Here is a 17,968-nt window from a genome sequence, read left to right as displayed (position 1 = left end):
AGAGCTGTTCAATCTAGATTGGCTTTAACTAGTCTCAGCTGTATTCAGTCATGTGTCTGTGGATCAGGTGGGGACTTCCATCCAGACTGTCTTGGGCTGGAGCAGCTTACCTGGGCCAACGCTGCTCTGCATTGTCTTTCATCCTCTTCTGCAACAAGCAGGCTCAGCCATGCATATCCTTCTCATGGCAATGGCCAAAGCGCAAGACAGCAAGTAGAAACACGTAAGGGCTCTTGAAACTTAGACTTGGAAATGTTACCCTGTTATTTCTACCTCATTCTACTGGCCAAAGTCACATGGCTGAACTCAGAGTCACAGGATTGGAGTATAGACCTCATTCTTTGTGGAAGACCGTGAAAAACCTATATAGCAAAGAGTATGAGTACCTGGAAGGATGGGAGACAATAATGCAATCTACTACTTCATTTCAGTTTAGAAAAAATTTATAGGATACATATTTTGATAGGCCTTGGGGACATAGAAACAAAAGAGACGCAACTTTCTACTCTTGAAATGCTTACAATCTGGTCAACTTTCAGGAGGAGTAAAAGGGCTTTTACTGTATTTAGGTTGACTGGGGACCTCAGCCTCCTTTTAGATCTTTGCTTCTAACCCCTCTGTTAAGATTTATACCTATGTTAATCTTCAGACTTAGCATTTGAGTCATGTTTTTTGTTCTAGTGACTTAAATTTTGGTTAAATGCCCTCACTTGCTAGACTCATTGTGAAGGTTTTGTTGGCTGGTTTTTGTGTGTTTACACAAATATGAAAACAATCCATAGTCAAAAGGAAATAATATCTGTGCACCATCAGTCAGGTTGCTATCGGCATTTGCTGTATTGTTTTTTGAAAGGGGTTCATGTTTTACTCATCTCCAAGTTCTTGGGGAGCCTCATCAAATCTTCAAGCACTGATGACATTATCCTTTATTATCTACATTTAAACTGGGAAGCAGGAAGCCACATTGCAAGGAAGATACTTACGGGGACAATCTACACCCTCAGTTAGGGACACCAGGCACCTTCCCAACATTGGTTAGTTTCCTTTCCGGGAACCTTTAGCCACTTTTCGGATGGGCTGTGCTCCCTTCTGTAATTTTGCCCCACACTAGTTTGTTCCATGATCAGAGCCAGACATCTCATCTCTCCTCTTCCTCATGTCTCCCATTAAGTTCCCATTTCTTGCTTGTGGGAAATCACTTTCTCCCACTGCAGGGCCTTAAGGTGAAGGTGCAAGATCTGTAAGGGGTGCAAGATCTGTATTTGAAGAGATGCTTTATAACCATCTGCTCTTCACACTCTCCTCTTTGCTTTTACAGTTTCTTATCTTTGCTTGTCAGCTTTGACTGTCAACTCCCTGAACGTGAAGGGCCTGACTTGGCTTGTTGTGCAGCATCTCTGATCACTCATTCATCCCCAGGCAGCCCAGCACAGCGAGGAGTGCATGGGTTGACTTTGGAGTCAAATGGATTTAGGTTTTAATCCCAGCTCTGCTCCTGACTAATACTGTGATCTCAGGCAGGCTACTCAACCTCTCTGTGCCTTGGTTTTATAATCCATTATGTGGGCATAGTAAATCTTACTTTTCATGGTTTATGTGTGATGTAATTGTAATAATAATTATAAATTACCTGGAAAATGCCTGTCATGATCTCAGTGTTAGTTTTCTCCCTTCCCCAGCTCAACAGCTATCTCTTATTTGCTGCCTCAGGACTGGTTTACCAAGAAGCTATCATAACATGTTTTCAGGATCAAAAATACTTGCTGTGCCAAAAAGAATAATACAGATATATTTTAGTGAGGAAAAAAAAACCTGGTTATTTCCCTATATAACCTCACTTGCTTTAAAGAACATAAACAATGTTAGAGCATTAATACAGCATTTTGCGAACTTGAATTATTTTTATAGCAAAGTGGTGAGAAAATGGAAAGTGTCCAGTATTTCACTTTCCATGTTTTGCACTTTGGCTATTTGCAATGTTTGAATATTTACTGCAGACAAGATCCTTACTGATTTTATTTATCTTTATTTTGTATGACCCAGCACAGTTCCTAACACTTCTTAGATGCTCAAGCAAATGTTTGTTGAACAAATGAATGTTTCATTGAATGCAATCATATGAACTCATGAAAGTTGAATTGTATTATATCTAAGCAGAATATTTTTGTGTCTGGTTTTGGCTGGGGCTGGGTTTAGCTGACTGATGTACAGCGACCATGTATATATGCTCAATCTTACAGGGATGGGGGAAGGAGGGGTGCAAGATCTGTATTTGGAGAGATGCTTTATAACCATCTGCTCTTCACACTTTTCTCTTTGCTTTTGTAGTTTCTTATCTTTGCTACTAGATTGTCAACTCCCTGAGGGCAGAAGCCATCAGTTCAGTTCAGTTGCTCAGTCGTGTCTAACTCTTTGCAACCCCATGGACTACAGCACGCCAGGCTTCCCTGTCCATCACCAACTCCTGGAGCTTGCTCAAACTCATTCCATTGAGTCAGTGATGCCTTCCAACCAACTCATCCTCTGTCATCCCCTTCTCCTCCTGTCTTCAATCTTTCCCAGACTCAGGGTCTTTTTCAATGAGTCAGTTCTTTGGCCAATACTGGCCAAAGTATTGGAGTTTCAGCTTCAGCATCAGTTCTTCCAATGAATATTCAGGACTGATTTCCTTTAGGATGGACTGGTTTGATCTCCTTGCTGTCCAAGGGACTCTCAAGAGTCTTCTCCAACACCACGGTTCAAAATCATCAATTCTTCGGTGCTCAGCTTTCTTTATAGTCCAACTCTCACATCCATATGTGACTACTGGAAAAGCCATAGCTTTGACTAGATAGACCTTTGTGTCCATAACAGAGGCCATAGCTTAGTCTATATTATCATATGTCACTACATATAATTTCTCAGTGCTTGTAACACTGTTGGTTATTCAGTTACTGTTGGTTGAAAGGATAAATATAGTAGCAAAAGCAGCTTAAAGGAAGGTTAGCATTTTTGGATCTTTATATAATGTTGGAAATACAGCATCCTTTATCCCTTCTCATCTGCTTTGATTTATATCTGTCTCCTCTAGAGCTCTTTCATTGATCCTACCCTTGGATTTATTGCCCTTTAATCTCATCCATATAAACGTCACATGATTTGTGGGGAAGGGTGGAGGCTTTGATGTTAAACAGACCTGGATTTAAGTTCTGAATTAATAGCTCACAGGTTGTGTGATCTTGAATAAGGTTTGTAAGCGCTTGATGTCTGTTTTCTCATCTGTGAAGGTGAGTGTGTCAACCTGCCTGGCGGAGCTGTTTTGAGAACAGATTGGATTGATGAATGTAAGGTGCCTACTCTTTGTAGGGATTCTATAAACAGTAGGTGTGGTTACTATCTGTTTTTCTACTCTCTTTACTCTCTTACTATTTATCCTAATCATGCCTTCCTTTTCTGTTCAGAAATCATGCATTTCTAACCCTGGCTATCTGTGAGCAGTCACTGGAATGCTGGGAGTTGCTGGGGAATGGAATACTATGATCAAAATTTCATTTCATCAGGAATCTTATGTCCCTGTGAACATTGATAAAAACTTTAATAAGAATAGCCACCATTTGGCCTTTTAAAATAATACAGAGATAAATGTGAGTTTTCAGGGAAAAAACCCTTAAATTATAAAGCAAAGAATTGGAGAGTTAAATGACAAGTGAAGAATATAAAGATATAGCACATATCTAAATTTATAATTTTTCATTCTCTCTCTCTCTGAATTTATTACAACAGATTCCAAAAGATTGCTGTCACAAGAAGACCATTTTCCTGAGTAGATTTAAGCACTCTTTACCAGTATTTTTTTCTTGAAATAATTGAGTTTGGTGAAATAAACTATTCAGCTCAATATTTTTCTTCTCCCTCTAACACGAATGCATTTGATTCCTATAAATCTGAGTGAGGTCAGTCAGGATTTTTTACTTACTTGTTTTCCACATAGTATATGAGCTAGTAAGAGTATATGTTGCATTTTTTATAGATCATGTTTTCTATTTGGCAAGATGATTTGAATGATTGAGAACAATATTTTAGCACATGTAATGGTAGGAAAGCAACCAGAAAGGAGAATTGAAGCAATTGTTCCTTACAGTGAGTACTTTAAGTCAATAAAATATTCTGTTGTAATTGAAGTATATGTTTACATATAGCATAGATAAATCATTTAGTATTATGCTTACTGTTCATTCTTATGGTTCATATATGTATATATATCCCTCTCATATAGGTGTATATCTGTATCATTTAGTCTTTTCATTTGGTTCTCACGTGATACATGTATATATTCCCATTGTATCTTTCAGCCTCAAACATGTGGATGTTTTCTTGGTTTTGTGCCGTTTTCATTATTTTGGTTATTGCTAGTATGGACGCAGTAGCCAAGACCACACCATATACCAAATTCACGAAGAAATCTGAGGGAAAAGAGATGCCAAAGGGCCCAAAGCCATCCAGTGGCCTACCTCCAGAAGAAGGAGCCCCCTTCAGAGAAGCGGCTGAAAGGGCAGAGCCAACCCCTGACCCCTTAGTCCTCGATTCCGCCTTTGATGCTGCCACTCTCTTCCCCTCCGAAAACCTCACTCTTGACACTGCTGATTTCTTCTTGAATTGCTGTGATTGTTGTTCATCTGGACCAGGGCAAAAGGGAGAACCGGGACAGACTGGAAAGCCAGGTATTTGAAAATACACGCAGCCGTATATTTCCCACTTGTACAAGCTTAGAGTGAGAGGTGGTGGGTTGGTGGTGGGATTGCCTGAGGGTTTCTACACCATCCTGCCGGCGGGACAGGCCTAGGAATAACATTGTGACAAATGCAGTGGGTTCCGTTGCCCAGTGTGATAAAGAGTCACACGTGCAGCTGTTAATACTAAACTGAAATGGGATTAAAATTTCAGTTCTTCAGACACACTGGCCCCATTTCACGTGCTCAGCAGCCACAAGTGGCCAAAGGGCAGCACAGATTCAGAGCATTTCCATTGTTGCAGAAGCTTCTATTGGGTGGTGCTGGTCAGAGCAGAGATGGAGCTTCCCAACAGTAGACTGGAAGGTAGTTCTCCCAATTATGCAATCATCTCAGTGGCTGATATAAAAAGGTGAACTGAAAGTTCTGTGGTCTAGTGAGGATGTGTACTGACTGATGGATTTTCGGAGTGCTATTTGTAGTTAGGATTAGCAATGGAACACCTGTGAGGTAGAGAATAAAGGCAGGACTCAGTGCGCTTCTCATTGAAATTCTGAGGCAGCACTATCTCCTTGCCCAATAGTCTTCATTGAACATCATGGTTAAATATTTCAAAATTTCTAAATATCTTTAATGCATGCAGTACGAATATACTCTCACTTTTATTTTACTACGTTTCAGCTTTCCCATGTCCTACAGCAGTAAATTCAAGGTAAAAGTGAGACCAGAATGTCAGTTTCAAATCCACTATTCCCTGACAGAATTACATATAAATATTTGTTGTGTCTTGCCTGAAGGACTTAAAAGTCATAAAATCAGAAATTCCGCATCCCTGTTAAGCTATTTGTTCATTTCATCCTATTGCAGGTACCTTTTGGGAAATGTGATCAGTGTTTATGCAGAAGTGAAATTGAAGGGGAAGGGAGCTGGGTAGGAGTCTGGGGTCCCAAGATTTCAGAGTTGCCACAACATTACTGGCGACCTAATGAGACTGGGGAAATTATATTATTTACCAGGGTTTCTTTCAGTATCAAGTCTGTCTGGAAAGCTGCTTGGGAGGAGTGGAAGGTCAAGTAAACACAGCTGGTTGCTAAACTGTTTTCTAAGGCTGTAACATCCAGGGCTTTTGTCTTACACTGATGGATTTAGCTAGGCTGTTCTCAGAGCTGAGACTCCAAATACTCAGGACATATATTCTAAAGGTGTGCCATGTTGTTGGACTGCCTGGGGCATGCATATATCTTAGTCTGACTAGCTCTGCCATAGACAGACTGCTTGAGAGTTCAGAAGGTCAAGCTGTCATGGTCCTACCTTGGGGAAACTTCATTAGCACTCCAAGTGTCAGTTTCTAAAATAGTAAAATGGGTAAGAATAACGGCAGCTTCTTGGAGTCTTCAAGGGACCTGAATGAGGTCATATATACAAGGTCTCAGTGTGATGCCTAGAATAGAACACGTACTCAATAAACTGTGTTTATTTTTCTGGTTAGTTGTAGTAGGAGTCTTTTCTTATCCTGCGCAATATTCTGAACCTGATAGGATCCTATTTTCAAGATTCATAGATATTTGTTCTAGCTTTACCAGTGTTTCAAAAACATTGTTTTCTTGTTTTATTTATTTGTTTAATTGAAGCATAGATGATTTTCAGTGTTGTGTTAGATTCTGGTGTATAGCAAAGTGACTCAGTTTATATATATATATGTGTGTGTGTGTGTGTGTATGAAAAGAAAAAAGTGAAAGTGTTAGTCACTCAGCTGTATCCAACTCTTTGCGATCCTCTGGTCTGTAACCTACCAGGATCCTCTGTCCATGGAATTTTCCAGGCAAGAATACTGGAGTGGGTTGCCATTCCCTTCATCAGGGGATCTTCCCAACCCAGGTACTGAATCTGGGTCTCCTGCATTGCGGGCAGATTCTTTACCATCTGAGCCACCAGGGAAGCCCATATATGCATATTCTTTTTCATATTTTTTACATTATGGTTTATTACAGCATATTGAATATAGTTTCCTGTGCTATACAGAAGGACCTTGTTGTTTATTTACTTTATATATACTAGTTGATATCTGCTAATTTATCCTTCCCTCATTCTCTTCCCTCTTTAGTAACCATGATTTTGTCAAAAGCATTGTACTAATGTGCAATGCTTATGTTGTATAAAAACAACATTAAACAAACTTGAAAATGAAAATAAACCTGCTCAAACCCAACTGTTTATTTTTTTCATTATCTGTTAGTTCTTGGTCACATGAACACACATACATTACATATATCACATTTGTATCATCTACTGTGATACAAGTAATAACTGTAGACTTTAAAAAGTCATGAGCCTAATTTTACAGTTTCTGAATGAAAGTATTTTGAAGTATACAGCTGTATCTAATATCTTGCAAAGGTAAAATTCCATTTGAAACTTTTATCTCCAGCTTCTTTAATTCAGTTATTATAATAGCTACCTGTCACTGTTTCTATTGTTTCCTCATCTATTTGCCATGAAGTGATGGGGTTGGGTGTGATGATTTTAGTTTTTTGAATGTTGAGTTTTAAGCCAGCTTTTTCACTCTCCTCTTTCACTTTCATCAAGAGGTTCTTTAGTTCTTCTTTACTTTCTGCCATAAGGGTGGTGTTATTTGCATATCTGAGATTATTGATATTTCTCCTGGCAAACTTGATTCCAACTTGTGCTTCATCCAGCCCCGCATTTAGCATGATGTACTCTGTTGGGCCATAGAAAGCATCACTATGAACAAAGCTAGTGGATGTGATGGAATTCCAGTTCAGCTATTTCAAATCCTGAAAGATGATGCTGTGAAAGTGCTGCACTCAATATGCCAGCAAATTTGGAAAACTCAGCAGTGGCCACAGGACTGGAAAAGGTCAGTTTTCATTCCAGTCCCTAAGAAAGGCAATCCCAAAGAATGCTCAAACTACCGCACAATTGCACTCATCTTACATGCTAGTAAAGTAATGCTCAAAATTCTCCAAGCCAGGCTTCAGCAATACATGAACCGTGAACTTCCAGATGTTCAAGCTGGTTTTAGAAAAGGCAGAGGAACCAGAGATCAAATTGCAAATATCTGCTGGATCATCAAAAAAGCAAGAGAGTTCTAGAAAAACACTTATTTCTGCTTTATTGACTACGCCAAAGCCTTCGACTGTGTGGATCACAATAAACTGTGGAAAATTCTGAAAGAGATGGGAAGACCAGACCACCTGACCTGCCTCTTGAGAAACCTGTATGCAGGTCAGGAAGCAACAGTTAGAACTGAACATGGAACAACAGACTGGTTCCAAATAGGAAAAAGAGTACGTCAAGGCTGTATATTGTCACTCTGCTTATTTAACTTATATGCAGAGCACATCATGAGAAACGCTGGGCTGGAAGAAGCACAAGATGGAATCAAGATTGCTGGGAGAAATATCAATAACCTCAGATATGCAGATGATACCATCCTTACGGCAGAAAGTGAGGAGGAACTAAAAAGCCTCTTGATGAAAGTGAAAGAGGAGAGGGAAAAAGTTGGCTTAAAGCTCAACATTCAGAAAACTAAGATCATGGCATTTGGTTCCATCACCTCATGGGAAATAGATGGGGAGACAGTGGAAACAGTGTCAGACTTTATTTTTTTGGACTCCAAAATCACTGCAGATGGTGACTGCAGCCATGAAATTAAAAGACGCTTACTCCTTGGAAGGAAAGTTGTGATCAAGCTAGATAGCATATTAAAAAACAGAGACATTACTTTGCCAACAAAGGTCTGTCTGGTCAAGGCTATGGTTTTTCCAGTGGTCATGTATGGATGTGAGAGTTGGACTGGGAAGAAAGCTGAGCACCGAAAAATTGATGCTTTTGAACTGTGGTGTTGGAGAAGACTCTTGAGAGTCCCTTGGACTGCAAGGAGATCCAACCAGTCCATCCTAAAGGAGATCAGTCCTGGGTGTTCATTGGTAGAGCTGATTTTGAAGCTGAAACTCCAATACTTTGGCCACCTCATGCGAAGAATTGACTCGTTGGAAAAGGCCCTGATGCTGGGAGGGATTAGGGGCAGGAGGAGAAGGGGATGACAGAGGATGAAATGGCTGGATGGCATCACCGACTCGAGGGGCATGAGTTTGAGTAAACTCTGGGAGTTGGTGATGGACAGGGAGGCCTGGCATGCTGCGGTTCATGGGGTCGCAAAGCGTCAGATACGACTGAATGACTGAACTGAACTGACTCTGCATATAAATTAAACAAGCAGGCTGACAATATACACCTTAATGTACTTCTTTCCCAATTTGGAACCAGTCTGTTCCATGTCCACTTCTAACTGTTGCTTCTTGACCTGCATACAGATTTCTCAGAAGGCAGGTAAGGTGGTCTGGTCTTCCCATCTCTTTAAGAATTTTCCACAGTTTGTTGTGATCCACACAGTCAAAGGCTTTAGCATAGTAAATGAAGCAGAAGTAGATGTTCTTCTGGAATTCTCTTGCTTTTTTCTGTGATCCAATGGATGTTGACAATTTGATCTCTGGTTCCTCTGCCTTTTCTAAAACCAGCTTGAACATCTGGAAGTTCTTGGTTCACATACTGTTAAAGCCTAGCTTGGAAAATTTTCAACATTACTTTACTAGCATGTGAGATGAGTACAATTGTATGGTAGTTTGATCAAGTCTTTGGCACCGCCCTTCTTGGGATTGAAATGAAAACTGACCTTTTCTAGTCCTGTAGCCACTGCTGAGCTTTCCAAATTTGCTGGTATTCTGAGTGCAGCACTTTAACAGCATCATCTTTTAGGACTTGAAATAGCTTAACTGGAATTCCATCACCTCCAGTGGTTTTGTTCATAGTGGTGCTTCCTAAGGCCCAATTGACTTTGCACTCCAAGATGTCTGAACTCCAAAATCACTGCAGATGGTGACTGCAGCCATGAAATTAAAAGATGCTTGCTCCTTGGAAGAAAAGCTATGACAAACCTAGACAGACTATTAAAAAACAGAGACATTACTTTGTCAACAAAGGTCCATATAGTCAAAACTCTGGTTTTCCAGTAGCTATGTATGGATGTGAGAGTTGGACCATAGAGAAGGTATGGCACTGAAGAACTGATGCTTTTGAACTGTGGTGTTGGAGAAGATTAAAAGACTCTTGAGAGTCCCTTGGACTGCAAGGAGATCCAACCAGTCAATCTTAAAGGAAATCAATCCTGAATATTCATTGGAAGGACTGATGCTGAAGCTGAAACTCCAGTACTTTGACCACCTGATCCGAAGAACTGACTCATTGGAAAAGACTCTGGTGCTGGGAAAGATTGAAGGCAGGAGGAGAAGGGGACAGCAAAGGATGAGATGGTTGGACGGTATCACTGATTCAATGGACATGAGTTTGAGTAAGCTCTGAGAGTTGGTGAAGGACAGGGAAGCCCGGCATGCTGTAGTCCATGGGGTCACAAAGAGTCAGACATGACTGAACTATCTACTGGGTGCCAAGAACTCTTAAGCACTTTATTGTTTCTCATCTTTGTAGAAAATGTTTAAAATATTATTACATGTCAGTGGATGATTTAATTGCATTTCAGAGAGTTTTATGTAATTCTAGAGGTCATGTAACCTGAGAGTGTTGAACCTGGAATCAAACTCAATTTTTGCAGCTTCCAGCCCCAGCTCTTCAATTAAGTCTAGCCTTCTGGTATTTACACTAAACTAATCAGGATGTAGGTCTCACATAGATGGAAGAGTAGCCCCAGTAGATTGTCACCTTGTAACCCCCTTGTAACCTTGCAGACAGTTGCTTTATGCTCCCTGTGCCGACCTGGACACTGCCCTTTATCATTTCCCTCATGACCACATCAGGCATTTGGGTGTCATGAAGAAGGGGATCATTGCACAGTGACTAACCGCCCTTGCTTGCTTCTGCCCCGCCCCCACCCCCATTTTTTCTCCACTACTTTCCTTTCTGCTCTTCCTGCTTTTCTAGACAGAGGAGCTTAACCACCATTTAAGCGTGCCTTCAGCCTTAACCTCCGTTGCAAGTAATTTATTAAAGCGCTTCATCCAAATAAATACAGTGTTCTTTCAAAGAGGAAATTCAACAGATTGAATATAATTTTCTGCATTCCATCAGCATTAATTGTAATAATTAAGATGAAAGATTACAATTTAATTGAGTGCAGTTATCTATAGGGTTAACTTTCAAAGAAACTGGCCACAAATTATTCCAGTCAGGGGTTGCAAAACAGTTCCTATGCTTAAACAAGGCTGGGGGTGCAGGAAGGATAACTGTCTTTGGCCTGGGTCTCTGTGTGGCCCAGGTAAGTAGAAGGGATCCAGACTGCTGGGACAAGCAAGGAACTAGTGATGTTATGAACCCCACACCATTTGCCCCTTGGCCTTCTTTACCCTGATCGCTAGGTCTGTTCATGGTCTTGTCCACTGCTGTTTTTCCTGAAATACTCATTTTTTTTTTTTTTTTTCTTTTTTTGGTCTTGGAAAATTCTAATTTGTTCATTAGGTCTTAGCTTAATGCCTCCTTATTTTCTCCAGGATGTCTACTCTGATCCCTTAAGTTAATTTTTTTTTTAAACCACAATCTACAATAGGAACTTCTTCTTTTCCTCATGTTGCTAAAAGCAGTGTAGCCGTTTCTATTTATTTGTGTGGTTATTTGCTCATGTTTCTCTTTTATGGGCTCTCAGCTCCATGGGGGAAAAGGGGCTGCTGGAATGTTGATGGCTGATTCCTGACACCTAGCAGGATGCTTGGTGTGTAGGACTCTGCAGTGGTCCCCGAGTCAGTGCCTAAGAGAAGGAATGGGAAAAGTGCTAGGTATTCTGGTTTTACTTCTTATTTGAAAGTGCAGTCCACATGAGCTTAAGAGTCAGATAATATTTTGTTCCTATTGTTTGATATAGTACTGCTTCTCTGAATCATTTGATCACTGCCATGAATTCAGTGACAAGTACTAATGGGCTCAATTTGTCTATTCAGGTAGTGCAAAATTGCAAATCAGACAAAAATATTGTCCTTAGAACTCTGTAATAGTTAATTTTCACCCAGATCTTATCATTAGGACACTGACAATCATTGGCCTCAATAAAGTGACTGCTGTTTTTGAACTAGTGAATTTCAGAAGAGAATTTCCCTGCCCTGATGGCTTTTAAATCTCATTTCCAGGTTTTAAGGGAGAGGCTGGTGATATAGGGATCCCAGGGTCACCAGGAATTGTTGGACCCCAAGGTCCAAAAGGCCAGAAAGGAGAGAAAGGTAGGTGATTATATTCATTTCATGTCAAACTCAACAGATGTTCTGCATCATTTTTAAGAAGAGCAGCTTGCTAAGTAAATACCAGCTTCTTGCAGGTGGATCAAGTTTTTAAAATGTAAAAACTTGGTAAGACATACTATGAGTTACATTTGATATTAAAATGTTAACTTTATAAATAGCCAACTGAGAATTTTAAACTTGCCTGGTAATCTCTCTTTCACAACACACACACACACACACACACACACACATCTTTTCTATTTCTCATAGTCCACCTGGCTGACCCAGTGATGGAGCCACAGGGCACAGAGACTCTGGGGAAGCATGCTTTTCTATTGTTTTAATTTGTCAACACCTTGCAGCTTGCAGGATCTTAATTCCCTGACCAGGGATCAAACCCATGCCGTCTGTAGTGGAACACAGAGCCCTAACCAATGGAATGTCAGATAATTCAAGGGGATATTTTCCTATATATTACCCTTTGAGTTTTTCTTTATGATGCAAATTAACTTCCTACTAGATAAAACTAATCAGAGCAGGCAATCCTCTAGAATATTCCATTTAGACAAATGGCCTACCTGCTAAGAAAAATATGACATATCCTTTAGCTCTCTCAAATCAGGGGTGGTGTCAACGGTGGGAAGAAAACTGAATTAAAATAGAAGATATCAGGCTAATTGCAGTGACCTTGGACCCATCACTTTACCTCATCTGGATATTGAGGGGACTAGACTAGATATTTCTTTATACTCTGTTTAAAGAAGATTTGTTGTTTTGTGTGCTTTACTAGATCTTTTCCAGTTCAGAAATTCTATAATTCCACAGATTTATCAGCAAAGAGGGTGTCCAGCCCGGGGAAATCCTTGGCTCTGTAAGTGCTTTGAGGTATTGAAGAAAGGTTACAGATTCACTGGGACATTTAGAAATTCCTCAGGGAATACCACCAGCCTGTAGAAATACCATCTATCCATCAAGGTAAATGTCTTAGCCTCAGTGTCACAAGTCAAAAAATCTAATATCATCTATACATCACCCTCTGCATGGCTCAGGAACTGCCTAACTCATTTCTGGTAGAACATTCAGTGAAGTAATTACTCAGAAAAGATGCTAAGGTAAGAGAGAGCCACCTCACACTTGTCAGTTAGGCGATTTTCATTCTCGGAAACATTTAATCCTTCTGTGGCTGAATTATGTTAGCAGAAAGCTCTGTGAAATAAAGATGAGTGATGAACTTCCCCAGTGATTCATACATTTTGGAAGTTAGACTTTTGCAAGTAGAAGAAAAAAAACAGGCAAGTATTGTTAAAATAAAGTTCTTAAGAATATGCTTTGATGAAGGATCAAAAGTAGAAATTCATTTAGCCAGTCTATAAAGTGACAACTGTACTTTCCTTTTACTTCCACTTAACTTGGACTCTTGCTTAAGCCTTACAGTGAAAAAAATAAATGACTAGAATGACTGCATTTTGGATAATCATTATCTGATTAAGTTCATTGTAAGTCGTTAAACTCTTTAAATGAACTCGAGAATCAGAGTAACTGTGCAGTGAAGGTCAGGATATGAATATTGACAAGGACTGGGAATAGAATTATTCCTTCACTTCCATTCATAGTTACGTTCCCTTGAAAGGTATACAGACATTTTCCTGATGGCCTATGGGTTAATTTCCAAAATTTAAATTTCATGTGGAATGATAATGGAAGAGCCAGCTACTTAGAAAACTCTGCTGACTGGCTTATGGCGGGGTGGCAGGGGTGGGGGGGATGGAGGTGGATTTCTCTAGCTAGTCTTATGAAATTTGGCTGAGTCTTTTCTCATGACTTTTAATTTGGTTTAGGATTTCTTTTTCCCCGGCAAAAATGAAACAAATTATGTTGGTTATATCATAAATAATATGGCTGGCAAATTGATGCCAACCAATATTATATACAATCAAGTTTGACTCTGTACAAATTTCTAAACTTTTTCATGCCTAAGCTTCTTCTGTTGACAAAGTGTTGACAAAAACATCTGCTCTTTTTTGATGAGAAATGCTACAGACTTTTGGAAACGAAAAACGTCCCAGGTGATGCAATGTGCTTTGTTATATGAGTTTCCCTGTTATATTAGAGACTGTTTTATTATCAAATAAATGTTAATATTATATTTAAAAAGGTTGAAATGTAAAAATTCATGGTAAGAGTTTGGAACATTATGTGGTGCAAAGTAAATGCTCAATGAGAGTTAGTTATTGTTATTACTATTATTTTTGCTATTATCATTTACAATTAAAATAAATCTAGAGTGGCTGTACTGTAATAAGGCTGGCCTTTGGCCAGGCCCAGTATAAAAGTTCATTTTGTGGTAATACAGCAAATATCTAATACCCCAGATATTTTAATTTTTTTAAAACATGAATTTTCAGTTTTATAATTTGCCCAAAGAGCATATGAAAAACATCCAAACAAAATGAAAATCAGCTTTTCCTTGACGCTTTATGTATGTCAAGGACAATATTTTTTTCCTAAGTGGGTTTTTAGCATGAATAGTTTTAGCTGATTGCAAAATGTTGTACTCTGTGTCAGCTTATACAGTGCATGGCACTATTTCTCAGGCATTGTGAGGAATATAAAAAAGAGGACTTTTAAACTGTCATTCAAAATTCATAATAGGAAGTGCACAAACACAGATGTATATAATGTAAAGCAGGATATCATGAGTTTTGTATGAGATCTGAAAAGCTACAAGAATGCTGAGGCAAAAGCTGAACTCTGTCCGAAGAGCTTTGGCACTACCTCCAAATCCTTTAAGTGGTTCCTTTAAATGGCTTACCATCAATTGGAATAAAATGTTCCTAATGATGCTCAATGAATTCTTTTCCCATATTGTCTTTACCTTTACACATTTTGATAAAGGAAACACTGGAATGTTAGTTATATCGTGATTAATATAGCTGGAAAACAGCTAATCTTGGTATCACTTTAGGACTCAAGGGAGAACGTGGGGACCGAGGAGTGAGCGGAGTTCCAGGATACCCAGGAAAGCCTGGAGAACCAGGTAGCTTATCCGTTCCGTTCCGTTCAGTTCAGTCGCTCAGTCATGTCCGACTCTTTGTGACCCCCATGAACTGCAGCATGCCAGGCATCCCTGTCCATCACCAACTCCTGGAGTCCACCCAAACCCATGTCTATTGAGTTGGTGATGCCATCCAGCCATCTCATCCTCTGTCGTCCTCTTCTCCTCCTGCCCTCAATCTTTCCCAGCATCAGGGTCTTTTCCAGTGAGTCAGCTCTTTGCATCAGATGGCCAAAGTGTTGGAGTTTCAGCTTCAACATCAGTCCTTCCAATGAACACCCAGGACTCATCTCCTTTAGGATGGACTGGTTGGGTCTCCTTGCAGTCCAAGGGACTCTCAAGAGCTTATCAGTATATCTATTGTGTGCGGTCACATGTGCAGTATAGCCTTTAATTTTCTTCCTGTTTGTATTTAAAGTTATCAAGGAGGTCAAAGGGAAATATAAATTATTAATAATCTTCTAATAATTCAGTGTACTGATTGGTGGAATGTCACCAGCACTAGTTTAGGAGTCTGGAGATGGTAGAAGTATCTGAGCTCTGCTCCTCTCTCTAGCTGTCCTTGGGGAAAAGATACCTCAACCTTTCCAGGTTGAGGTTCTTTCCCTGGAAGATTCTGGGTTTTGATGGGCAATGTGGAGATGTATGAGAATAGCTGGATTGGGCCAAAATGCAAAGTGTAATAGAACACAGTGGGCAACTATAGTTCTAATACTTCCTCATCTTAACAGTCAATACACAATATCTAAATATAAGCTATTGCTTTTCAGTAGCATTAGCTCTTCCCCTTATGAGAGAGTAGCTTTATTTGAATGGCTCAGTATAAAAGTCTCCTCCGCGCCACCAGATTTCCAGTTCCAGTTAGGAGGTTCTATTTCCTTTTGTGAGCTCTCTGATAATAGCCTCAGCTGGTAAAGAACCTGCCTGCCAATGTAGGAGATGCAAGAGACGCAGGTTTGATCTCTGGGTCAGGAAGATCCCCTGGAGAAGAAAACAGCATCCCAGTCCAGTATTCTTGCCTGGGAAATTCCATGGACAGAGGACCCTGGAGGGTTACAGTCCATGGGGCAGCAGAAAGTCGGACACAGGCTGAGCACATCCATACACTGATAATAGCATCCTGGTCATACCCTATGTGAGCCTTAACCATGATTTAAATTTTCCATTTCAGGTGGAATTGGTCCTAAGGGGGACACAGGAAACATTGGCCCAACAGGAGTGGAAGGACAAAAAGGCTCGAAGGGGGACCCGTGTGCCAATGGGACCAAAGGAGATAAAGGAGACAGAGGGCCTATAGGAGCACCCGGCTTGAATGGAGAGCCTGGCACCAAGGGAGAGAAGGGCGAAGCGGGGGACAAGGGCTATGGTGGAGATTCCGGGGAGAGGGGAGGAAAGGGAGAAAAAGGCGAGGAGGGCATTAAAGGAGAGAAAGGCAGCAAAGGAGATAGTGGAACGGAAGGGAAAAGTGGCTCAGACGGCCTGCCTGGGGTGCCCGGTGATCCAGGAGTCAAAGGAGATAAGGGAGAGTTGGGTCCTCCTGGTCTCGTGGGACCTGCGGGACCCAAGGGCGAGCTAGGGAGCAAAGGGGTCAGGGGGTCGATCGGGAAGAAGGGTTCTCGGGGCCTCAAGGGCTCCAAAGGGGAGGGGGCCAGAGTCCCACGGTCGGCTTTCAGTGCCGCTTTATCCAAGCCCTTCCCTCCTCCCAACGCCCCTATCAAGTTTGACAAGGTCCTCTATAATGACCAAGGGAATTATAGCCCTGTCACTGGGAAATTTAACTGTAGTGTTCCTGGGGCCTATGTTTTCTCCTACCACATCACCGTGAGGGGCCGACCTGCTCGGATCAGCCTGGTGGCCTGGAATAGGAAGCAGTTCAAGTCCAGAGAGACGCTCTATGGCCATGAAATAGACCAGACCTCTCTCCTCATCATCCTGAAATTAAGAGCAGGGGACCAAGTCTGGCTGGAAGTTTCAAAGGATTGGAATGGGGTGTATGTCAGTGCTGAGGATGACAGCATTTTTACCGGGTTCCTTTTGTACCCAGATGAAAACCCTGGCATTTCACCATAATCTTATGTCCTCAACACTCTAGTTTGGGTTTAGTAGAAGTCAAGTAACATTGGGTAGTGCTATTGGAAAAAATAACCTTCATTATTTTCATAATTATAAAAATAATACAGAAAAATTAAGAAAAAAATGATATCACTTAGGTTGAATAATTCCTATTTTAAGACATCACCTTTAAGAATATTTACACGTATTTGAGAGCATGTATCTATTAATTTTGTAGCTAGGTTTTTTCATTTTAGCATTATAATGGCATTTCTTATGTCCTTTAAATAACAATATCTGTATATAAAAATATGAAGATTTATAATAAATATATTCTTACTAAATATTTTCTATATTTCATACACATGTATATAACTCTCTTCTGTGTGAATATGAGGCTAACAGATGACATATAGTGGGCAGATACTTCTCAAAAATTTTTAATTCTGTTGGGAGGATTGCCTTCCAATGAAATGGAACTAGTCCCATGTTAGTTTAATTCAGGTTGAAAACACAGAAAGAATAATAAAGACTAGCTAAAGTATCTTTAAAATTAATCACTGTGTAAGTGTTTGCTCATAAAAAACCTGTATTATATGGACTTGTGTGTTGGGTAAAAGATAGAAAGTTGATAAAGATATTGCTTCATCATAGCAAAGATCCAACCAGTCATCTAATTATTGTACTTAGAAGAATTGAATGCCCCCCCAAAGATTCCAGAGGAAAATTAAATCATTATTGATCTAAAATTTCAGCCCTTTCTTTATGGAAGAACATTTAATTTGGATAAATTCTTTGGCTTCATTATAATCTCTAAAATAATTAATTCTGGTTATTCAGTAATAACACTGCTGGAACTGGTGAGTATTGGGAATTCATTTGCAATGTGACTATTTAATACTGTGAAT

The 17,968-nt window shown here is 40.1% G+C and overlaps 1 protein-coding gene across 1 annotated transcript; it reads left to right on the top strand.

Annotated features, from left to right (window-relative positions):
* Nucleotides 1-4,336: 4,336 nt before the first annotated feature.
* On the top strand, nucleotides 4,337-17,175 carry OTOL1 (otolin 1). Its single transcript, XM_043474592.1, has 4 exons — nucleotides 4,337-4,700; nucleotides 11,864-11,953; nucleotides 14,919-14,990; nucleotides 16,180-17,175. Exons 1-4 carry the CDS (start codon nucleotides 4,340-4,342, stop codon nucleotides 17,076-17,078), a joined length of 1,422 nt encoding a protein of 473 aa, XP_043330527.1. The 5' UTR covers nucleotides 4,337-4,339; the 3' UTR covers nucleotides 17,079-17,175.
* Nucleotides 17,176-17,968: the final 793 nt, after the last annotated feature.

Source organism: Cervus canadensis, chromosome 7 (assembly GCF_019320065.1).
Source record: "Cervus canadensis isolate Bull #8, Minnesota chromosome 7, ASM1932006v1, whole genome shotgun sequence".
NCBI classification, from domain to species: Eukaryota; Metazoa; Chordata; class Mammalia; order Artiodactyla; family Cervidae; genus Cervus; species Cervus canadensis.
Note: the sequence above shows the minus strand (reverse complement) of the source record. Positions and strands in the feature narration are given on the sequence as shown.